General features: G+C 42.5%; 1 protein-coding gene across 1 annotated transcript in view; it reads right to left on the bottom strand.

Annotated features, from left to right (window-relative positions):
- Positions 1-17040, bottom strand: part of Tm9sf2 (transmembrane 9 superfamily member 2) — a 52954-nt gene extending 35914 nt beyond the window's left edge. Inside the window, exons 1-2 of the mRNA XM_059273171.1 lie at positions 16685-17040; positions 2801-2868 (exon numbers count right to left, since the gene is read on the bottom strand). Coding sequence (XP_059129154.1) covers positions 2801-2868; positions 16685-16855 — 239 coding nt within the window. The 5' untranslated portion in view covers positions 16856-17040. The remainder of the gene's footprint in view (positions 1-2800; positions 2869-16684) is intronic.
- Between the last annotated feature and the right edge of the window lie 8911 nt (positions 17041-25951).

Genomic DNA, 25951 nt, shown 5'->3' on the forward strand with positions numbered 1-25951 from the left:
AACAATCAGTCACCATAGGATTCTCTTCTATCATTTCTGTGTATTACAGGCCAGCTTTAGTGATGCTCTCCTTCAATGTGACAGCCCAGCAAAAAACTGTAGGGCATTCTGTGTTCACTGTGAATAACGTGGGGAGCAGGTGAAACTAGCATCGTGATAGTGACAGGACAGTAAGGTTCCTAAGAGGAAGGAGAAGTTCAAGTGAGGAAACACTCAGGCTATGCTGCCCCCAAACAAAGCTTATCTCCTGGATGGATCAGATCCACTGAGTTTTCCTAACAGGAACCAAGAGTCAAGTAGACATGCTGACTCCTTAGCAAACAGACAATAGAAAAATCACCAAAGGCTCTGTGAGGCAGGCTGTCAACTCAGGGCTTCGGTACTCCTTTCTTATATCTACCTTAGACAGAGAGATTCTTATGGGGTAATATCTTTTGTATATGCTTTTCAGCATAGTAAAAATTGTCCTTTAGAACTCTTTAAGCCATGAAGAAAAAAAAATTTTATGATTTATTTTTATTTTATATACACTGGTGTTTTGCCTGCATGTGAGTCTGTGTGAGGGTGTCAGATGTCTTGGAACTGGAGTTACACGTAGGTTGTAAGGAGCTATGTGGGTGCTGGGAATTGAACTCAGGTCCTCTGGAAGAACAGCCAATGCTCCTAACCATGGCACCATCTCTCTAGCCTGAGCAACAGAGAAATTTTAAGTCCATTAGAATCTAGGAACTATGTAACAACCAATATAGGATACAGTAGTTAAATGATTATGGAAGGTTTTTTGGTTTTTTTTTTTTTTTAAAGATTTATTTATTTATTATGTATACAGCATGTATGACTTCAGTCCAGAAAAGGGCACCAGATCTCATTACAGATGGTTGTGAGCCACCATGTGGTTGCTGGGAATTGAACTCAGGACCTCTGGAAGAGCAGTCAGTGCTCTTAACCTCTGAGCCATCTCTCCAGCCCGATTATGGAGGTTTTTATGCAGCGTATTTCATAACACAACAAATACCACCTCTTAGAAAGCCAGAAAATGGCTCACAGGGTGAAGTATTATGTACAAACCTGACAACCTCATTATAATTAGCTAAGCCCATGTAAAGGTGGACAGAGGCTGGGCGGTGGTGGCGCATGCCTTTAATCCCAGCACTCGGGAGGCAAAGGCAGGTGAAATCTCTGTGAGTTCGAGGCCAGCCTGGGCTACAGAGTGAGTTCCAGGAAAGGCGCAAAGCTACACAGAGAAACCCTGTCTCGAAAAACCAAGTAAATAAATAAATAAATAAAAGGTGGACAGAGAGCACTGACCCCACATATACACCTCATACATGAGATAATAAGAAACAACAACTTAAAAAATCTGGAAAATAAATTCTTATAAATAAGTAACTGGTAAATAACTGGGCTATTCATAATCCCTACAAGTTACAAAAAAAAAAAAGACTAAAATGACTGTGTATTGACATGAGAGGTGTGAGAACACTGTTGAGAAAGGTGCAAATCAAACAGAAGCTAACCCTTGTTTAAAATAAAACTGCATGAGTATGGCTACAGACACTCAAATATTCCGAGAAAAAGATGTCTCAGAGACAAAACTGTGGTTCTTTCTGGGGACAATGTGAAGCAGAATTCTCTTTTAAAATGTACAGGAGGCAGGATGTGGTGGTACATGTGTTTAGTTCCAGCACCTGGGAGGCAGAGGCAGGCAGATCTCTGTGAATTCGTGGCCAGCCTGGGCTACAATGTGAGTTCCAGGACAGCCAGGGCTGTTACACAGAGAAACCCTGTCTCAAAAAAAACAAAACAAAACAAAAAAGTATATAGGAGAGGTGGGAGAGATGGCTCAGCTCTTTCTCAGGACCTGCGTTCAAGTCCCAGCACCCACATGGTTGCTTACAACTATCTCTAACTCTAGGTTCCAGAGGATCTGATGCCTTCTTCTGCCCAAAAACCAGGCATGTGTGGGGTGCACAGATATTCAGGCATGAAAAAAACCTATACACATAAATAAAAATTTAAAAAGAGAACAAAATCATGTTGTTGTTGTTTTTTTTACAGTCAATTAAAAAAGGAAAACAATTGTTTGGTTGTATCTGTTATGCTGCAAAGCAACATAAAAAGAACAGTCCATTTTTTCAAGCAGAATTTGTATCTGTGTGTGCCCAGGGCGGCCACAAGGGGTGTGAGATCCCCTGCAGCTGGAGTTCTAGCCAGTTTCGAGCCACCATGTGGGTGCTGGGAACTGAGCTTGGGTCCTCTGGAAGAGCAACATGTGCTCTCAACTACTGAGCCATCTCTTTAGCCCCAGAACAACATGTTTCATCTGAAAGCGTTTTTGAGCTGGGTGTGGTGGCGTATTCTTGCAATCCCAACACCTGAGAGGTTGAGACGGGAGATTTGCCAAGAGTCTGAAGCCAGCCAGAGTGAGCCCTTGTCTTTACCACCTCTACCCAAATCTTCAGGCCCTATGCATTTAGGAAATGAATACAAATTTATTTCTGTAGGAAAATTAAAAGTTCTATATACAAAATTCCGATGCGTCACATAAAAGTTTAAATAAAACGAAGCTGGAGGATCTCTCTTTGGCTGAGGATTTCTAATGGTAATAATGTGACTGGCTTCTTTCTGTCTCCCTGATCTCTCAGCTTTTACCCCAATATCTGGCTCTGAGATCTTTTTTTTATTAATAAGACCGTTTAGCAATTCATCTTACAGAACCTCTGCAACTGTAATCAAGCCACTTCAATTAAATGTTTTCCTCATAAGGAAAAAAAAAAAAAAAAACAAGCTGGAAACTTACGCTGTATATTCATAAGGAAGAACAGATTCCACGGAGTCAAGCCGGTTAACAAACAGCTCTATCTCAGCCTAAAATGAGGAAGCACAGGATTAGAACATGAACCCTGAAGACAGACACAGGCCATGCTAGAACTATTAAACCACTCTTATAAATATTCACTTAATGAGTTATATACATTTAAAACATAGCCATATAACTTTTACAGATGTGTCTCCAATATTTCTAACGCTTTTTAAATTCTAAATTTTCTAAAATACTAAATAAGGTATTTTAAAAATCTTATTGTTTTTAAAAGTCTGATTTCCAAATTCAGCACTTCATTCTACAGCACAAAAGTAGTTTCTATTTTTAGGGGATGGAGAGATGGTTAAGAGTGTGTACTGCTCTTGCAGAGGACCAGAGTTCAGTACCCAGCACACCTGCCAGTTTAGCTCACAGCTGTATCTCCAGCTCTAGAGGACTGGATGCCCTCTTCTAGACTCTCAGAACGTGCGTGCGCACGTATACGCGCATGCACACACAATCTTAAAACAAAATTATCTCTTAGAAAGTAGTTTCTGTTCCAGAACAACCAGTGCTACAAAGACCTTGTCTCAATAAACAAACAAGCAAGCAAGCAAACAAACATAAAAAAAACTTTTGCTGAGCATACACTTTAATCCCAGCACTTGGGAGGCAGAGACAGGTGGATCTGTGAATTTGAAGCCAGCCTGGTCTACAGAGCAAGTTCCAGGACAGAGAAACTGTCTCAACACAAAACAAACAAAACAGCAATCTCTCCTTTAAAACACACCACAACCAAGAAATGCTGCTACAGTGGTTCAATTTTCTCAATCAACCACACTATGAAAACAATCCCATGCATATGTGCTCTCTTAAACAGCCAGGAGATGACCACATGGTCTAGAGTTGGAGGACAGTTATGATCAATCTGATTAGTAACAGTGAAGAAGTTTACAAGGACCAGATGAAGTTCAACACCAAGGAGAGGGAGAAGAGCTAACTCAACTTCTTAGGAAACATGGACTAAAAGGCATCTCCGTACTAAAGCTTTCAAAATGTCTCCGAGATACAGATGAAGCTTCCCAGGAAGCCATGTGTGTCCTGAAATACTTTTGGTGCTAAACAAAAATTGAAAGAGAGTTAGTGGGGCAAATATCTTCACTGAAGTTAAGACTGAGTTGAGACTGCTGTGGCTCCCTCTGAGACCAAGAGGCTGCCATGAAAAGCCACACTGCCGTTCTGACCTCACCAGTACTCAACACTTGCTAACACCCCACTCACCAAAAAGCAAAACAAGATACGCAATGTGCAATATAACAGGCCAAAAGGGCCGACAAGACAGCTCAGCAGAAAAACTGCTTGCTGTGTGAACCTGATGACCTTAGTTCACTATCCAGATCAGCTCCTCAGACTGTCCCTGAATTCTACATGCTTGCCTCTCCCCCACTAAGAAGAAGAAAATCTTAAAAATTAAACTAATAGTTAAGTACACTGTCATTAGAGGAACAGTAAAACAGAGCAGACCAAAGTATAAATTGTGGGTCAGAATGCCCGGGTCCCAAACCTTGTACAATCGACTATTAACTGTGTGATTTGGGTCAAGTTATTTAACATGTCAGTTTCTTCATCGGTGCTTCAGTTTTCTTGTCTGCAAAATGGTGGTAATCTTTATCTTGTAGGGCTATGCTAGATTACTGGTTGCCATTTATAAAGTATCTAAACAGTGTCTAACACAATGCTAAAATACAGACAAAAAGATTGATACTATAAACAGGTAGATTCTAATAAAATTACTGTGTTCCTCTGCTAAACTCCAAAAGAAATTATTAGCCTTCGTACACAGTTTCACAGGCAAACTCTATACTTCTACTCAAGAAATAGCAACTCAATAGCCACACTGGCTCCAGCCACCCAATATAAGTCTCTTTGCATAAAAATGTACCATTGGAAAAAAAAAAAGGACCATTGGTCATTTCAGCAAAAAAGATGATGGGACATGACATTTCAGCATCACAGAATGTTTGAGTAATTAAAGACAAATATACACAACTGCTGTGAAAGCAAAACTTCTAGGTCAAAGGAATTTTCACTAACATTGTTATGAAGACATACCTGAATATAAATACTCTAACATCTGGTAAAGAAAGGTCTCTAAAAATCTAATTCAGTTTATCTCTAGATTTCTCTAGACTTATTATATTCCATATGACTTTCTATGTTTTCACTTTCAAAATCCGCAGGCCTACACATAATGCAAGTCCCCCGCTATCATTAGGTACATCCTTTCTCATCCTTGTCTTGGGAAGCTAGGCTGCCAAGGCTTAAATCCTAACTCTGACCCCAGCTGAGTGTCTAGGCAGGTTCCTCTCTCCTGTGTCTATAAGAATGAAAATGATGGGCTGGGGAGATGGCTCAGAGGTTAAGAACACTGGCTGTTCTTCCAGAGGTCCTGAGTTCAATTCCCAGCACCCATATGGTGGCTCACAACTATCTGTAATGAGATCTGGCTCCCTCTTCTGGCCTGCAGGGATACATGCGAACAGAACACTGTATACATAGTAAGTAAATAAATCTTTAAAAAAAAGAATGAAAATGATAACCCCATTTTCTAGCAGTTCTTGAGAGGCTTCACCAATGGCAGGTCCAAGGTGAAAGCTAACGGCTTACTACTGTGCAACAATGTCCGACAGAACTTTAACGATGGAGTGCTCTTCATCTGCACTGTTGGATGCAGTAGTCTCTAGGCCACTTGAAGCTATTGGGCACTTAGGCTGTACTAGCCACTTAGAATGTGGTGGGTTATTGTAGCTCAACAAACTGAATTCTTAACTTGTATATAATGCTAGCTAAATTTAAATAGTCACAGGAGGCCAATGGCTTCTGAATTGGGCAGAAAAGTAATAGAATATCAAGCTGCGTGGTGCCAGTTATATAAATAATCTCTTTGTATACTTAACATTTTTATTCCAGTTACTATAGCCTTTCTGTTCCAGAAAAAACAACTCTCATTTTATTAGTCCATCCCAGGGGTTGCAAACTTTTCCTATAAAGAGACAGAGTAAATAGTTTAGGTCCTGTAGCACCCACTGGCTCTATCCCTGTGGTGTAAGAGCAGCCTAGACAACTGGTAACTGAGGACATGCCTGTGGTCCAGTAAGCTGAATGGGCTTTAAAAAAAAAAAAAATCAGATGTTCATGTAATTTCCAATCATTACTAAATAATATTCTTCTTTCCTCCTCAACCACCTAAAAGCATAAAAACAATCTGTAGCTTGACAGCTTTCCGAGACCAGGCAGTGAGCTAGGTTGGACTTCTAGTTTACCTATGAGCCTTACTTTTAGACACTGCTAACTGTTCTTCAAGTTCCTGCACCACCGTATCCAACTCTCTGTTCCTATTTTCTCATCTCTGGTGTCTTTTAGTCATAACCCTTGAAAACTGAAAGGCTGCAATCTTTCCCCTTGCCTATCTTCATCACGCCAGCTGGTTTTCTTGGGACTCTGCTGCACTCATATACACACTTTTAACAGATATGTCATCAAGCAGAACTAGAGCAAAATTCAAGGTTCAAGCACCAAAGTATCCTAGAATTACAGATGCCAATGTTACTTTTCAGTAGCCTCTGTCCCTGTGTATAAATTCTCTGTGTATAAATACTCATCTCTCTCCTGTGATACTCAAAGCTAAGGGCTCATCCTCAAGTATACATTCTTCTCAAATATTCTTTCTAAACTTGTTCAAGACCAAATTAATTTACTTTATTTAGTCCAAATAAACTTAATGGACTCAACTTTGCTCTCTCATATGACTTGTTTTTGGAACAAGGTCCCATGTAGCCCAGATTGGACTTGACCTGTCTGTATAGCCAAGAATGACCTTGGACTTCCTGCTCCCCTCCCAAATGCCGGGATTATGTAGAACATCATGCCAGGCTTCCCATGTAACTTTAAAAAAGCTTCTGAAATTGTAGTCCTATTAGCATTACATTTATTTATTTTTTTTAAAGATTTATTTATTATGTATACAATGTTCTGTCTGTGTGTATGCCTACAGGCCAGAAGAGGGCGCCAGATCTCATTACAGATGGTTGTGAGCCACCATGTGGTTGCTGGGAATTGAACTCAGGACCTCTGGAAGAACTGTCGGTGCTCTTAACCTCTGAGCCCTCTCTCTAGGCCCAGCATTACATTTATAACAGATCTAATACTACCAACAAGTTAAAACATTTCATGTGTTCTCCTTGCTACAAACACCCTAATTAGCTTCAGATGTCAGTCCTGAAGTCTACAGAAAAATATACCCACCATCCTACAGCTACCCACTCCTTTAAGCTAGCCCATACCTGTCTTTAAATTCCAATTTAAAAGTCTTAGAAATCAAGCTTACTAGCTCCTTCTAAAACTTTTTTTTTTTTTTTTTTTGCTGAGTTAGGGTCTCACTATGGAGCCAAGCTGAGCCTGAACTCACGATCCTCCTGTATCTACCTCCTAAGTACTGATCACAGACAAGTGCCATACCCCTGGCTCAGAGTAGGCCTTTCATGACTTCTCTCTTCTCGAAACCATGCTAGCCTTCTGTTTCTATAACTTAGTGTCACTTAAACCAATTGTTCCCATCTCACTGCATCTTACTCTATTGCTCACTAAGCTTCACACCAGTTCTTGTCCTACTCTCGAAAATTATGTTCATTTTATTAGTTTTTGCTAAGCTTGCATTTGGCATTTTATCCAATTAAATCTCCATTAAATTTACTTTCTCCATTAACTTTTCCTGATCTAGCAAAGTAGCCTCAAATTGTACACATAGAAAAGATGTTACAATGCCTCCAGACGGTATGTGTTGGCTCTGCTCTGTGACACACAAAAAGTCTGTAATTACCAAGAGCTTTCCATAAAAACTTCCAAAGTTTCTCACAAATCTTCCACCTGAAAACGAAGTTCATTTTAATACTGCACATAAATAAGGAGCACAAGATCAGTTTGGCAACAACAGAGCATTAGACTGCAGTGGGGGAAAAAGATTAGGGGCTGGAGACACGACTCAGGAGCACATGCTCTTCCTCCAGAAGTGCTGATCTGATTCTTCTGGCCTCTGCAGGTACCCATAGCACACCCACACATTAAACAATTAAATTTTAAGATTTTAGGTCTAGTCTCAATAAACATGTTAAGATTTTAGGTCTAGTCTCAACAAACGTGATTTTGGGCAATTAATAACCTTGAATGTAGACTAGATGAGGCAATAACAAAAGAAAATGGTACATACAGAAAATGGCCCATAGCTCCATAACTGGTATGCAATTATAAATTAAATGAATAACTATGTATACTTGTTGTCTGTTAGTTTACAAAAGCTGAACAATCTTGACTTTGAATAAAGATTTACTAGCATACGGATAACTCCTTGGGCTTCTGCAAGAGGTCCTCTAGCACTGGAACTGGCAATGACTACATGCTGGGTGGGCCATTGCTTCTGCACAGCCATTGATCATATCGCAGCTACTCAGCTGGGTTTCTTAAACTTTTCTGCTTGTGACTGTAGCTAGGAAAATTTTTACACAATTCTGAGTAACGGGTAAAGAAAATAAGAATACAAATCAAACATTAATTGACAGAACAATTATTTGGTATAATGTAATCATGCCAATTACTGAAAATGAAAGCGAATCTGCATACTCATAAGTAGAGGTGTTTGTCATTTTTAACAAAAAAAAATCATGTTGGCTGGAGAGATGGCTCAGAGGTTAAGAGCACTGGTTGCTCTTCCAGAGGACCCAGGTTCAATTCCCAGCACCTATTTAGCAGCTTACAACCATCTGCAACTACTACATTTGCACTTGTTAGGGAGAGCTATTGAGTCTCTATGGGGTTTAATTCTCTTATTATTAAAACAGCAAGCACTATAATCAGTGACGTTTAGGTAATGGGGGTGGGATGGGATGAATATGACCAAATTATATAAAATGAAAATGTCATATATATTATAAACAAGTATGAAAAGCCCACTGTGGTTGGGTATGGTGGTGCACACCTTGTGCTTGGGGGGCAGAGGCAGGCTCTGTGACTTAGAAGCCAGCCTGTTCTTTACAGCTAGCTCTAAGCCAGCCAGGGCTACAGAGATCCTGTCTCAAAAGAAGAGAAGAAAAGCCCATTGTTTTCTGTAATTAACGTATGCTAATAAAAAAACATAAAAGTGTTAAAATCCTTTTTTTCTTTTGAGGCAGGGTCTCATGTATCCCAAGCTGCCCTTGAACTCATTATTTAGCTGAGGATGACCCTGAACTCCTGATCCTGCCTCCACCTCCCAAGTGCTAAAATTCCATGTGTATGGTGCCACCAAACCTGGCCTGGTATTTGACTTACGGTCATCATCTTCTGCTCTAAGCATCTTTATTCCCTACTCAAAAGTTAAATCCATCCCCTTAAACAGAGATGGCCAACTCTAAAATGAGTGGCTGGAGAAGCTTCAAAGACTGCTTCTCTCACACCCCACTCTCAAACTGTCTCTGGCTATGTCATCACAAGCACACACACAAAGCTCAACATCAAACAGAATCCTAAATCACTTAGACAAAGCAAGACTGCGTATGATCTCACACTAAGAAATCTGTATGGCAGAAGTGTGCCAGGAGCCAAGATCTGACTCTCCCCAAGGCGCAAATCAAGCACTTGAGCACAAGGGCCTTGCTTAACCATGAGTATGCGCTTCAGCAAAATGACCCCCAAATGTAAAGGGCACACTGAAGATCCTGCACACGGGACCTATGCAATATCAGCAAACGTTTATCCTCATTTCAGACCTACTCCTGAGAACTCACTTTTAGGAGCTGTGCTGAGAACTGGGCTGCTCTTTTCTAGTACTATGTTTTCAAAACAAACATCCAGGAAGGAAAATGGGACCAAATATTTCATCTTTTCTATTAAGTTTGGCCAGGATGACTCTATTTTTGCATTAAAAAAAATCTTCTATTAATCCTTGAAAACATGGGCTGGAGAGATGGCTCAGAGATTAAGAGCACTGACTGCTCTTCCAGAGGTCCTGAGTTCAATTCCCAGCACCCACATGGCAGCTAACAACTGTCTGTTAACTCCAAGATCTGACACCCTCACACAGACATACATACAGGCAAAACACTAATGTATATAAAAGAATAATAAATAATTAAAAAAAAATCCTTGAAAACAAAATTTGCATGGCAAAAATTTTTATCTAATTTAGAGTTCAGGGGTATCTCTTCTAAGTCCATCTTCCCAGTGCATGTTTTTATTTTCTGTTCCAATCAGCCCATCTGTACTTGACCCCAGCTGTGGACAGAACTGTTTCACTGCTTTAGACACATGGGTCAAGGTCAAGTGCTATGGGTTCCTCTAGGTCCCTGCTCTTGGCTTCTGCTTCCCCCCACTGCCATCACGTCAGCTCCACCTAACACCTACAATGAGGAAAGGGCCTCAGGGAAGGGTATAGCTTTGTACAAGGACCAAAGCCAACAGCCAGGCAGTCACAGAAGGTCTAAAATACAATAGCACAGATAGAAAGGAAAAGGGGAAGGCTACGGTGAGACTGATTTGAGGAAGTCTTTATTCTTATTTTATGTACATTGGTATTTTGCCTGCACAAATGTCTGTGTAAGGATGTTGGATCCCGTGGAACAGGAGGTAGAGACAGTTGAACTGCCTTGTGGGTGCTGGGAATTGAACCTAGGTCCTCTGGAAGAGCAGCCAGTCCTCTTAACTACTGAGCCATCTCTCCAGCCCCGATTTGAGCAAGTCTTAATGCAGACATGATTAAAAAAAAAAAAAAAAAAAAAAAAAAAATCTTAGCAGGAAGTTGTTAAATAGGAACTCACAGTACAATAAAAGGTAGGAGTGTTTTATTGTTCACAGAAGTTGATCTTTTATTCAGGGCTCTTTCCTTATATCTCTGAAGAATAAAGTTTCAATTTTAGAGTGTATCAAAGAATGGAATATAAATCTGACCTTGGGCAGGTGATGGCATACACTTGTAATCCTAGCATTCGGGAGGTGAAGACAGGAGGATCAGGAGTTCAAGGCCAACCTCATACATTGGGATTACAAGGTCAACCTGGACTACACAAGACCGGTCTAAAAACATTCCCAAAAGGAAAAAAAAAAATCCAAATTCTTTACATAGACACACAGCTTTTTGGGGGACTAACACATCAATTCTGGAAGTCTTGGTTCCCAGGAGGCAGGGCAGCAAAGCAGGAAAACATACAGGGCATCCCAGGTGAGAGGCTAGCGTGTGGAGTCAGGCAGTCCTGGGCTTATCTGTTTCTTGGCTGACCTCTTACTGCCTCTGTGAACTTGAGACAATCGCTAAATGGTACTGAGCTTCCATTTTCTCCTTAATAATCCCAGAATGGTTATGGAGATTAACTGAGTTACTATGTGCCCAGAACACACAAAAGTTTACAAACTGCAGTCACTATCATTAGCAGAGGACATTTAGTAGGCCTGAAAGATAACAAAGGGAAATTTTTTTTTTTTTTTTTACAAGTTTCACCCAAAGCCTGCTATGGAGATTGGATTTTCTTCTTTCTTTTAATTTTTTTTTCCTTTTAAGATAAGTTCTCACTATGTGTTCTGGATGGTCTGGAACATGCTATGTAGGTACAGCAGGCCGACTGCCTCTGCCTCCCAAAGGCTGGTGTTAAAGCAGTGCCCCACCATGCCCAGCAATTTACTTAATAGCCGCAAAGAAGGACCCAGTTGCCACAGGAACTAGAAAACTTACTGAGAAGCCACGATGGCAGGTGTCTGCAAGGAAGATTGGGAACAGGTAGTTTAAGGAACTTGGTGTGATAGTACAGGCCAGCAAATTCCTACAGGACCCAGGGTACACGTGTAGGCTTACTTTGCTGTGATGTGGCACACATGCCTGCGACTTTGTTTCATGTACTTACTTACACACCTTTGGAAGGAAGAACTGGAAGAATGTTTACTGACTGTAAGTGAGTCTTCCCAATGCCAATACACACATTCCCAGGTTTCTAGAAGGTAAGAATCCACACTTTTATTCCACAGAAAACTATGAGGGTACAACACTAAATAAGTTAGTAAAGGCTAACCACTTGTAACAATAAATACACACATAAACTAATTTTTCTTTCCATACTTCAAAAATCTTCATACTACAATCAGTCAAATGCTAGAGACACTCTGCTCTGTTCAGAGCAACACACAGGCCTGCTTTCTTAAATCTGACTCATTCCATGTTTGAAAGCAACTGCTCTAAAATAAGAGACGCAATTTATAAAAAGCTTCTAAAAATAACTACCAAGAAAGGAAGGTTAAAAGTATGACTGAGTAAGCTTTCATTTTATCAGGGTTGCTGAACTAATGCATTTGAGTTTTGCTGTTGTTAGCTACTAGGGAGTGGAGTTAAATCATCTTTCTTCCTTCCTTTCTTTTCTTTTCTTTTTTTTTTTTTTGAGACAGGGTTTCTCTGTGAAGAGTCCTGGAACTCACTCTGTAGACCAGGCTGGCCTGGAACTCACAGAAATCTGCCTGCTTCTGCCTCCCAAATGCTGCGATTAAAGGTGTGTTGTGTGTGTCACCTAGTCCAGCCCCAGGAAAGAAATCCTTACTCTTTCCCCTAAGAATATGATCTCTATATTAGTCAGTAAAAAGGTGTCCAATGTTTCGAGAGCTTGTGCTATTTTAGTTCTTAGGTCTGAACTGACATTAAGGAGCCAAATATTGACAGTTAAAATTGTGAAGGTGAACTGTCACTAATCTTCAATTACTAGCTACTACAATACCACTCACTCCACTTGAGACCTGGTCCAAAGCTAAGCAGCACACAGCAGCTAACTGAGAGAGTCAAAACTTTTATATTAATGGGAACTGTACATTTCACACTGCGCAGATCTACTCACTCTGATCATACAGCCACATATCCCTGGATGGAGCAGAGGCTACAGGAACAGACCCCCATAGTGCATGCCTTCATTGTTATGGTCTTAAAAACTAACAAAACAAGGCACAGAAATGGGAGGAACACTAGACACCTCAACGGCACTGAAAGCTCTATATGAAAAGTGTTTCCAGGAATGGGGGTGTAGCTCAGTGGTAGAGCACATGGCTAGTATATTCAAGTCCCTGGGTTCAATCCTTAACACCACAAAAATTAAAAGAAAGTATCTCAGGTATCACCACATAGTTCTTAAATGTATAACTAAGCTGAGACCTGGTAACAGCATACTCCTATAATCCCAACAGTAGGGAGGATAAAGCTGAAATATTTTGTACTTGAGGTCAGGAGAGCAAAAGACCATTTCGACAACCCAAACCAAAGCAACTGGGAAATAAATATTAATATTGGGATGCCATTCTTGCAGATGACCTGAGTTTGGTTCCCAGTACCCATGTCAGTGGCTCACAACCTTCTGTAACTCGACCTCTAGTGGGATCTGAGCCCTGTCCTCCTCAGGCATGCGCTCGCGTGCACACAGAGGCACACTAAAAATAGGGGCTAGAGAGATGACTTAAGACCACTGGCTGCTCTTCTAGAGGATCCAGGTTCTATCCAGGATCCACATGGAGCTAACAAGTGTCTGTAATTTCAGTTCCAAGATATTCGATGTAGACTCCCTGGGCACAAGGCATGCACATGATACAGATATACATGAAGGCAAAACACTCATACACAGGAATAAAGTTAAAATAAAATTAACATTTAAGAATATACAAAGAGGAGCTGGAGAGATGGCTCAGTCATTATGAGCCAGCACTGTTCTTCTAGAGGACCTGTGTTCAATTCCCAGTACCCACCCATCTGGTGGCTACAACCACCTGTAACTTCAGCTCCAGGGAATCTGACACATCTGGCCTCCACAGGCACCCATACTCATATGCATCTACACACAGACACACATAATTAAAAGTAAAAATAAATCTTTAAAAAAAACCAGAATACACAAATAATTCCTGCTAAGTACATTCCAACAAAACTAATTACAACAGAGAAAAACTGAAACCAATCTAAAGGCCTGACAAGCATAAATGGTTAAGCAATCCACAGACAGCATACTGTTAACAATAAAATGCTCCCGCCTCTAACAGAAACAAGAATGCACACGTTATGACTACAGATATTTAAATGTATGCACATGTAATGGTATTATGCTCAAAAAGAGTAAACCAGGAAAAATCAGTATTTATGAAGGCTAAGATCATTAACCAGAAATTAGAGGAACATAAATAGGACTTTATGTTCAGTGGACTCCTGTTTCTCTGCTAGAAAATTAAACATAAAACTTTGTTGTTGAGACAAGGTCTCTTTTCATATCCCTGTCTGTCCTGAAACTCATTATGTAGACTAGGCTGACCTCCAACTCAAGAGATGAGCTTGTCTCTGCCTCCCAAGTGCTAGCATTAAAGGTGTGCAAGGTGACAGAGTAGCCAAATCCTCAGTCTCTCAAAATCCACCCTGAGACAAGGCAGAATGAGGATGTAGAAGTAAAAGACTGCTACATACGCTACCTGGAGCTATACTTGCTTCACTCTGCACTCATCCAGGACAAAGACAGTGTTTACTCTAAGAAGTCTAAAATACCTTTCAAGGGGAATACATAAGAAGTAAGCATGACTATCCTTGTGTTATAGAGGGGAAGGACCAGAAATAATAGAAACAGTATCAAAGTCCCTTCTGCCCTCCTTAAGAAACATGGGGTAGTGTGGTCTGAACCTTACGCTCTCCTGTCCCAATTCCTGGGTTGAGACATAGACCCTTAGGTAATGGTAGTATGAAGGAAAGCCTTTTAGGGGATGACCAGGTCCTAGGGGCAGAGCTCCCATGAATGGTTTAGTGTCCTCAAAAAACGGCCTAAAGAAGTTCTTCCATTCCTTCCACCACATGAAGACATACCTGTATATAGACCAGGAAGAAAATGAAACCATACCAGACTCTGTATCTGTGGGCACCTAAATCTTAGATTTCCAGCCTCCCAAACTGTGAAATAAATTTCTATTAGGAAGAGAAAGGGAAGGAGCATTCACAAACAAGCAGTTACCATTCTGACTGATGTAATAAAAATTTAAACTGTTTACTATGCAGAGTACCTCCCCACTGGGAGAAAAGGGAAGAAGTTTAAGTTCTCCACACAAGCAAGCTAGAGGAGAGGCCAGCAACACACCCTTGTTCCTACTGGCCAATGCTGAGCAGCTGAGAAGATGAAAATCGAACATCCAGAAATATGTCTTGCCTAATTTATCCTCACATCTATTAAACTAAAAACCTCAAAGGGCCTGGTAAATTTTCAAAAAGATACTTGAAGACCTTGTGAGAGAAAACAAAACAAAACAAACCACCCAGCTTGCAGACCACCTATAAATTCACTCACTCTCATCTCTAGTCTACTATGTCCAACACCACTCCAAGTCACAAGCCTTTCCTCATCTGCTCTTGAGGTATATGTGGACACAGTATCAGACTTCATTAATTTCTTCTCCAGGGGTTGCTAGAGGAGCTGGAAATGTTATTTTTCTCTCTGAGGAATTATGAATACAACACACATTCGCTGTTCAGTTAAAGGCTAAGTACTCGTTTGTAAAAGCTGGCTACTGGAAAATTTAAAAGAAAAAACCCAGTGTACCTGCAAGACTGGACCTCACTTTGGGTCTGGAGGCAGAACTTTCTGCTTTGCGGAGTACCACAGTTAAAGACTGTGGACTGTTAACCTGGGTCAATCTTATACACTGAATCTTACAGATTCATAGGCTTTTTTTTTTTTTAAGATTTATTTATTATGTACACAGTGTTCTGTCTGCATGTATGCCTGCAGGGCAGAACTCATTACGGATGGTTGTGAGCCACCGTGTAGTTGCTGAGAATTGAACCCAGGACCTTTGGAAGAACAGCTAGTGCTCTTAAGCGCTGAGCCATCTCTCCAGCCCCCTAGATTCATAGGCATTTTTTACAGATACAGGTTTGTTTGTTTCTTTTTAAAACTAGTGATTGTGTCAACACAACACAGGATAGCTGACAAATTTAAATCTAAAGAGAAACAGCAAAATGCAGTGAAAACTTTAATAGCCTCCCTAAAGGTCTAAAACAACCTCAAGGTTCACAACTGCGGTAAAGCTAGCAGTCATAAAATAAACACCAGCTTAAAAAATTTAGTAAATAAGCCTATTTACAGATTGTAAACGTCTTCTGAACTATTATTTGAACTGTTAAAATTAACAGTTTCAAGGAGATCCTCGATCCTCCAAATGGTTAAGTATTAGTAACAACGAAATAAAGGTGTACTGTGATGCTCTACACCGCTATCGGCTGTAAACTGAAAAACAGGTAGGCGGGTGTTCTACGAAGCCAACATTTTCAAGATGGGTTCTTTCTTCCGCCGTATGCTTAAGTGTTTAAAGCCATCCCGGAGAAAACCACTTGGAGTCTCTTAAATATGTTTATAGAGATTTTTAAAATAACATTTAAAGGCCAGGAATTAAGTGTCTCGATAACTAGTCTTACTAACGCAGTTTTTATGAGCGTTAGAATGTGTCACAATCCACAGGTTAAAATCAACTGCAAATCTTGAAGTTACATATCAAAGTCCTAGAGAGAATAAACTGTCGTAACCAGGAGTTCCAGGAAAGTACAATGAAACGGAAAGCAATGAAAAGAAAAGTTACTGAAGTTGTCGCTCTGCCGGGAGCGCCCTAAGTGGGCGGCGGGTCACCCCGGGGAGCTGCGTGCAGGCTAGTCCCAGGGCGCTCCGTCAACCTTTCCGAACGCAGCCCCGGGGGGCACGGCCCCCTGCCCGCCGCAGCTCCGGAATGCGACCCCACCCACGGCTACGCCCCCTCCCGGGCCCGACCCCGCTCCCTCCGCAGGCCAGGCGGCCGCCAGGCCTCCCCCACCTTGCACTCGTCGCTCTTCTTCTCTTCGGTGCAGAAGTTGACGGGCGCCAGGCCGGGCAGGTAGAAGGCGCTGCCCGGGCGCGGGCCTGGGACCGTCCCCAGCAGGAGCAGCGACAGCAGCAACAGCCGTGGGCCTCGCGCTGGCGGCGACGCGGACGGCCTGGCGCTCATGCCGGCGGCTGCGAGAGAAGGGCGGCCGAGCCGAGGGGACGACGAGGGAGGAGGGGCGGGGGCCCGGGGATCACCTTAAGGCCCGAGCGCCGAGAAGGCCGGCTCGCAACGGCTAGTTCCGGTTGCGCTGGGAGACACCGCGGGCCCCGCGACAGAAACCGAAGCGGGCCTCGACGGAGCATGCGCGGCCCCGCGTGCACATGCTCAGTGCGGGCGCCGCAAGCGCAGCTGGCTGTTTCCGGGCGGGGCGGGGAGGAGACCCGCGTTCCGGGTTTGCAGCTCTCGGGCTGGATGACTTCCGTCTGCGGGCTTCCGGCTCTCTCAGTCTGGGTCCAGAGTCCACTCTGGCCCTTCCGAACGTCTTGTTTCTCGGGCGCTCCGCCTTTGTGTTCCCAGTAACTTCCTCATACACGCCAATCAGCTCAGGACTGATGAACCAAGTACTGATGGAGACCGAGATGGTGGATGAAGGAAAGTTCGAATATCTTCTCAAGGAGTAAAAAATAATTTGACCATAAAAAGCCGATGGACCCCTACCGCCCCGTGGAGCTTTAGACGTCAATCGAATTCCTCCCTAGAGTGCATCCTTTTAGAGTATAAAACAAACATTAACAGCCCTGCATGACCGTAACCAAGTTTAAGGAAGGGCAAGTTCAGAAAGTCAGTAAATTAAGAAGTTTGGAGTCCCATGGGCTATCACATTCTTGTGGGTGTTCATATATTTTCCCCGAAGGGATCTAGCACCCGAAAGAACCCCTGACGTACCCGGCAGAGCGCTCCAGCTTTGGGACGCCGCGATCTAGCTATGTGACCCTTGAAGGCACGTGAGTTCGTCAAGGCAGAAGGAGACTAGGAAGGAAACAAGAGGATGCTCCTCTTCCTCCAGACCTGTGGAATATAGTAGTTCTCCCAGATGCTGACCATTTGTGTAACACAAGGAGCGGTGAAGTGTGTCCACACACACCCCCTCAAATACATCAACACACTGAAGCTTGGGCTGGGCAGGTCATGACAACTCCCATTGTGGAGAGAAGCAGCGGCTGTTGTCTACAGATACTTATTTTTCTGACACTACCAGACTTGACCTTCACTGTCGCAGCCTCCGCTCCAACCTTGTCATGACTATTTTTTCTACCTCAGAGAACAGCACCCTTGCCTCAAACCTCATTCCCTATAGCCCACATGCTGTCCACGGGGCCACCCAACTATGGACTGAGTCCTCTTCGTGGTCTCCAAGCGCAGAACTACCCCCAGGCCACTGTGCTGGTCCTCTCTGCTTCTACTTGTGTGAGAGGGACAAGGTACAATGTGGATGTTCCTCAGTTCCACGGGTGCCCCACGGTATCTACCACTTTTGGAACTGTGTTTATTTGTTCACTGTTTGTTGCCTGGTCTCTGCATCTTCCGCCTCTATAACCCGGGCTGGAGAACCGAGGACAAGCAAACTAAGGTGCACGGCGCTGGTCGCCGGACGACACACGTTCTGGACCTGAATTTAGAATCGCAGACTTGGGGCGCTAAAGCTTGAGGTTTTCCAGATGCATTTCACCCGCCCTCTTTCACAGAGCAAGACCGAGAACGGCTTCCTCGGTGGCCTGGACGACTCGGTAATGCTGAACCCACGGGGACCCGTAGGTGTTTTCCTCCAGTCCCCGCCACTGTCATACTCTGGGCAAAGTAAACAACAACAACAACACCCGGACAAACGAGTCTCTGAGAACGAAAACGGTGTCAGGATTCCTGACAGAGGACTCGCCCTGAGCGCAGCGGGGACAGGGCGTTCGCAGAGCCCGCACGCCAACGCCTATTTCGACACGTCACCGCACTGGGCCGCTTTTTGGTTGGTAGACCTCTACTTCCGGATCCGGTCTCTTCTGTATAACGCTCCACCTGCGGTTCCCTAGGTTACCTGGATGGCGGGGGGGGGGGGGGGGGGGATCCAGGGCTGGGGAGCACCTGGTTGGTGAGCGCTGATGGGCAGAAATGCGAAAGGAGTGGAGAGTTCTCTTCCAAGCTAGGAAAAAGGGAACTTTCCTCTGTGTTTTCCCCACGGACGGCGATGCTCTTTTTCTCACACTGCTGATAACTCTGGCTGGAGCAAAACCTGAGGAATGTGATTTTCCTCTATGCTGCAAACTGCATTTGTCAATTCGGAGAAGCTGAGGGAAGGAAGGGAAGGGGTACTTTAATTAATAATGGCTGCGGAGTTTCAGTACAGAATGACGAAAAATGTCTGGGAGGGATGAAGTGGTGGCTGCACAATTCAATACACCATGTCTCTGAGTTTTACACTCAATGGTTAAAATGATAAATTATATTATGTATAGTTTACCATAGCTAAATAAAAAAACCCAGAATTCTTTTTTCTCCCATTCTTCTCTATTGAGATATTTTAGACGTCCATTTCTGAGTTTCTCACATGGTATGAATAGAATGACCAGATTTAGCAAATAAATATACAGATAGCCATGTTAAGCGATTTAATTTCAGATGGTCAATGAATAAAATATTACACGGGGCATACATGTATATTATCTGATCATCCTATTCATGTGTCAAGTGTAAATTATAAGTGCCTTACATTTGAAAAAAAGTGTGCATTACATATTATTAGCTATATGTCTGTAAATAAAAGCATCTTCAATATTTTTCTAGAATGGGGGAAAATAAACCAAAAACAGATTGTCTTTCATTTTCTGCCAGAGAATGTCATCAATGATGGGTCAGAATATCATACCCAAGAAAGATGATTCTGGGTTAAAGGCAACCTAAAACTATTGGCACAAGATCACCTTCCTCTTCTGTCTAAGCAGTACAGAGATTTTCCTTTTTAGAAGTAGCAATGGAGCCGGGTGGGCTACTTGGGAGGCTGAGATAAGGATCACAAGTTCAAGACCTGCCCGAGTTGCAGATCCTTGAATTCCAGGAGAGTTTGAGAGACTTAATGAGACTGTGTCTTTAAGACGTTAAAAAAAAAAAAAAAAAAAGACAGGGTGGGGGTTAATGGTATCTTGCTTGCCTAGCATGTGTTAGGTCCTAGTTTCCACCTCTAGAACACACACACACACACACACACACACACACACACACACACACACACACCAGTAGCAAGCAGGAGATGAATTATTTGGCCAAGAAAACCTGAACTTCTCCTAACCAGAAAGACTGGGGACAATACTGAGAAAAATCTTCATAATAAACCTTAACAACCAACCCTAATCTATCACATATTTCCTCATTGCTGTTCCAATGTACAGCCTGTGGCTCAAAACCCCTTTTAACTAGTAACTGCTGCTGCTGCTTTTACACAGTAGATATTCTTGTAAGAACAACTGCTTCTTTTGGTTTTCATTTCTTTTCTGTGAAGCCCCCATACACATAAAAACATGGATAAATATGTCTTCTGTCAAATGACTAATTTTTAGTTGTTGGTTAAAGAAAATCCATTTTCTATAGTATAACTTGGAAGTAAAACTAGCCTTGGAAAAATAAACTATAAACACTGATCAGAGAGGTCATTTTTCAAGTTATGAAATCTTGAATGGGGCAGAACATGGTGGTGAACGCCTTTAATCCCAGCACTCGGAGGCAGAGGCAGGCGGATCTCTGTGAGTAAGGCTACCCTGGTCTATACCTGGACTACCTATCTAGATAGACCTTGTCTCAAAACAAAAAGACAAAGAATGGTCCTAGTGTTAGTCTTGTTTCACAATGCTATGACAAAATTCCTGAGAAAAACTGCTTAATGGAGGAAAGATTTATTTTGGTTTATGCCTTTGGGGATTTGTCCACGATCCACTGGCTCCATTGGGTTTAGCGTGGCAGAGTATCATGGCAGAGGGCACAGTGAAACAGGAGTTCTTCACGTCATGGCAGCAAGGAGGGAGGGAGGGAAGAAAGGAGAGGGAGGAGGAGAGTGGGAAAAGGAGAAGAGAGACATCAGGAAAGGATAAAGCTCTCAGAAATACATTCACTGGGACCTACCTCCTCCAAATAGGCCTCACCTCCAAAGGTTTCCACTGCCTCCCACTGATGCTATCACATTAGTCACTCCCTTAGAACAGTTCAGAGCTCTCATTTCCGATTACCTACCTCTCAATGACTGTACCCACCAAATCTTCAACACATGAGCCTTTAAGAAGATGCTTCAAATCCAAACCATAGCAGTTCCCAAAAGGACTCTGTAGTGGTTTGAATGAGAGGCCCCCATGGGCTCATATATTTGACTACTTGGTCCCCAGTTAGTGGAACTGTTTGGGAAGGATTAGGAGGTGTGCCCTTGTTGGAAGAGATGTGTCACCGAGGGTGGGCTTTGAGGTTTCAAAAGCCCACCCCTTTCCAGTTAGCTCTCCCTCTCTCTGCCTCCTAATTGTGCACAAGGATGTGAGCTCTCAGCCACTTCTCCCGTGCCAGGCCGGCCGGCCTGCCACATGCTCCCCACCAAAATGCTTACTGTGAAATGGTGAGCCCCAAATTAAATGTTTTCTTTTGTAAGTTGCCTTGGCCATGGTGTTTTGTCACAGCAATATAAAAGTATCTTGGTGGCTTGTAAGTCAACATGGGACTTACACAGAGGGATTATTTGGTCAGCATAACCTGGAAAAATGAAAACCACAGGAGCAAACCAAAGTGTCAGGGAGGATGGTGGTGGAGTGCTATGAGGTAGAAGAATATAACTTATCCCTGATACTAATTCTGTTCGCTCTGCCTTTGACTCACTGAAAATGTTTGTTTAAAATTTAGAATGCTAAATTCAAGCAGCTCTCTTCTTTGATTGTTTTTATTGTGAACAAGTTTGTTAAAACATTACTTATTTGTGCAGGGTAGTGGTAGAGCACACCTTTAATCCCAGCATTCGGAGGCAGAGGCAGGTGGATCTCTGTGAGTTCAAGGCCAGCCTGGTCTACAGAGTGAGATCCAGAGCAACCAAGGCTACACAATGAAACTCTGTCTCAGGGGAAAAAATATTACTTACTTATAAACAAGTTTATTGAGATATCATGCAATTCACACATTATAACTGTTCAGCTCAATGATTTTTACTGAATTTAGTTGTATAGCAGTCACTGTAATCAGTTTTAGGACATCACCATCACTCCAACAGGGTCCCTCATGCTCTTTGGCATCTTGTCTTCTTTTTGACACACAGTACCAGGAACCACTAACTTTCTGTCTCTATAAACCTTTCTGGGATTTTCTTTCTTTTAATAAATTGATAAGTTGTCATTATATTTATCCATCAGTTCCAATGTGTAGCTCAAATAAACTCAGAAGAAGCTGTAGTTGGACTTTCTTTCGGGACTGCCAACCCCCAAATAATGACATGGAGACTTATTACTAATTTTGAAAGTTTCGCCTTTAGCTTAGGATTGTTCCCAACTAGCTCTTATAACTTAAATTAACCTGTTTCTATTAATCTATGTTCTGCCACGTAGCTTTTTACCTCTCCTTCATTCCATTTGTCTGACTCCCTCCCTGTCTCACTGCGTCCTGTGCGAGATTCATCCCCCTGCAGTCTTCTCTCTGCCCAGAAGTCTCACCTAGTCTCTCCTGCCTAGCTATTGGCCATTAAGCTTTTTGTTAAACCAATCACAACAATACATCTTTACACAGTGTACAAATATCCTGCAACAAGAAGTCAATCTGTTTTTAGTGTTTGACAAACTCATAGTCTGATTGTCACATGGTCCCCAAAGTCAAGGCAGTCCAGACATCTGGGACATCCTGTGGTTATGTTGTTGCAGCTTGCAGACAGAGAGACTCTTGGTAAGGGGTGCTAGAAACGGCTTTCAGGATTGGAGCCTGAGCTGCATGGTCTGAGGAATACTTTAAGAAACAGAGTTTTGCTCTAGATTGGCTCTTGTCAGGAAGCAGGTGTAATTCTTAAGAGTTCTGACATTATTATCCATTGCCATACTTATAAGACAAACCATATGCCACTTAAAAAATCTATTCCGATCTGAGGTTGAGTGTGGAAATTTGCCCAGCTGTAAGTAACACATCTTATCTAAATGGAAGCCAGATGAACCCAAGGCAGCCACTGTGATTGGTTCCAAAGCAGCATGAGCCCAAGGCTGCCACTGTGATTGGTCCCAAAGCAGCATGAGCCCAAGGCTGCCACTGATTGGTTCAAAAACAGCATCCCTACAAGGGATGGTGTCTGTTGATCATTTGTGCTTTGGACAGTGTTGAGAGTTTTGTGTGCTGCTTAGGTATGATTACAGACGGTGTGTTTGGTCTTGACTTATCGCGGTGAGAGTGACATTGTCTGATGTTCATGCCCTGTGGGACTGGACAGAAGGGAAGAACTTCAAGACCAACTGGCCAATCTAGCTCCTCACAGCAGCAGCTACATTTCTCTCTGAGCAAGGTATTACCCAGGTAGCACCTGGGCAGGAAACTCATCAGACATTCAGTCCTGTGTACCACTACAAACTGATGCCTTTTTTTTCTTTGTACTTTTTGAGGGATAACGTATGTAGATGAATTCAAGGCCTCACACACCCCGAAAAAATGCTCTACAATTGAGGATCACACCTCAGAAGTCCAAGTCTTTTTCTTTCCATTTCTTTTCTTTCATTTTTTTTTTCTTTTTGGTTTGTTGAGACAGGGTTTCTCTGTGTAGTCCTGGCTGTCCTGTAGACCAAGCTGGCCTTGAACTAAGGAAACCTTCTGCCTCTGTCTCCTGAGTGCTTGGATTTAAGACATGCACTACTACCACCTGGCCCCATGCCTTTTTCTTGATGCATCTAAAACTATCAGACCACTGAATTAATGCCAACACTCAATCTCAGATTGGGATCGTGTTACAGATTTTTAAATAATTCATCTTATAAGTGAGGCTGTGAGCAGTAACAGCAGTATTCTGTTTGCATCCTCCTGTGACCTTAGGAATTCAATCTTTTAAATGCGCTTCAGCAGTATAACATATAATTAATACAATCCCTGTGCACAAATCAATCTATTTCAAAGTGACCACCAAGAAGAAAACAGCAAGTCATTAGGACAGTTTTATCACAATTACACTGTCAGTCGGTAAAAACAACACACTCCACCTCATTGTTCAGCAGAATTACAAATTAAAATTTCACTGACACAGAACTATAGAACCAACACAACTAAAATATTTTAAGTATTTGTTTTATTTTTAATTATGTGTATATGTGTATGGATGGGGGTATGCAGATGTGAGTGCAGGTGCCTGAAGATGGCAGAAGAGGGTGTTGAATTCCCTGGAGCTGGAGTTACAGCAGCTGTGAGTGATCCTCTGCAAGGAAGGTAAGTGCTCTTAACCACTAAGTCATCTCTCTAGTCCCATAACTAATAATTTAAAGACTGATACACCAAATGTTGACAAGGGCGTAGAACAGAAGCAAACACTGTGAGTGAGAATGTAACTGTGAATACTGCTAGGGATATAGTTCAATGGTAGGGTGCCTGCCCATCAAGAGTATACACATCTGGAAATTTTGCTTGGCATGCATAGTCTACAACTCAGAAATTCTATTCCTCCCTCTAGAAGCTTATTACTCCACCAAAAGATGTATTCACCTAAATAGAACTCAGACGTTCATCTTTAAGGTGGATAAAACACTAGACAGCAAAAGAACAGATTACTATTAAATAATATAAATAAAACATCAGGCTCACCGGCACTGTTGTAAGACAACAAAAACACTCACAGGCTTATATAAGAAACAGGCAAACCCAACCTGTGCAGTCACCTTAAAAATACTTGTATTTACTTACGTGTGTGTGTGTGTGTGTGTGTGTGTGTGTGTGTGTGTGTGTGTATCTGTCCATATCTCTGCATTGGGAACATGCTACATGTATGCAGGTAAGGGGATTAGACCCCTTGGAGCTGGTATTACAGGCAGTTGAAAGCCACCTGAGGTGGGTGCTGGGAACCAAGTGCTCTTAACTGCTGAGCCATGTCTCCAGCCCCAGGAAGTTACTATTTGAATCAGGAAGAGGTAGAAAATAGGAGGGTGGGAGGCCTCAGCTGCTGCATTGTTGGTGATGCTTGTGTCTAGACAGACATCTGTCACTCTTCTCAATGTGAGTAAGATACACCTGTCTTAGGGTTTCTATTGCTGTGAAGAGACATCATGACCACAACAACTCTTATAAAGGAAAATATTTAATTGGGACTGGCTTACAATTTCAGAGGTTTAGCCGGGCGGTGGTGGCGCACGCCTTTAATCCCAGCACTCGGGACGCAGAGGCAGGCGGATTTCTGTGAGTTCGAGGCCAGCCTGGGCTACCAAGCAAGTTCCAGGAAAGGCGCAAAGCTACACAGAGAAACCCTGTCTTGAAAAACAAAAACAAACAAACAAACAAACAAAAACCAATTTCAGAGATTTAGTCCATTATCAAAGCAGGAAGCATGGTAACAGGCAGACATGGTGCTAAAGAGGCAGCTGGGAGTTTCACATCTGAATCCACAGGCAGCAGGAAGAGACTGCCACACTAAGCCTGGCTTTAGTGTCTGAGACCTCAAAGTAACACACCTCCTCCAACAAGGCCCACCTAATAGTGCCACTCCCTATTGGCCTATGTGGGTCATTTTATTCAAACCACCACACCCTCCCTCCCTCCACATGGGACATGGCAGTGTGCAGGCAGACATGGTGATGGAGAAGGAGCAGAGAGTTATACATCTGGATTGGCAGGCAGCAGGAAGAAAGAGAGAGAGAGAGAGAGACAGAGAGAGAGACAGAGAGAGAGACAGAGAGAGAGACAGAGAGACTTTGAAACTCCAAAGCTCACCCCCAGGAGTACACTTCCTCCAACAAGGCCATATGTACTCTAACAAGGATGTATCTCTTAATAGTGCCACTCCCTAATGACCAAGCATTCAAATATATGAGCCTATGGGGGCCATTCCTACTCAAATCACCACAATACCTGAGACCACAGCAATACTAATAGATCCATGTCATTCTTTTATAACTGATAAGGAAATTAACATGTGAAATCAGTGTAGCAACAAAATCAATATATCTAATATGTACAATGGCATTATAAGTGTATATATCAATTTTGAATATATAGTGTATTTTTATAGCTATGGATGACAAGACTTTTTGTTGTTGT

Source organism: Peromyscus eremicus, chromosome 9 (assembly GCF_949786415.1).
Source record: "Peromyscus eremicus chromosome 9, PerEre_H2_v1, whole genome shotgun sequence".
Classification (NCBI taxonomy): Eukaryota; Metazoa; Chordata; class Mammalia; order Rodentia; family Cricetidae; genus Peromyscus; species Peromyscus eremicus.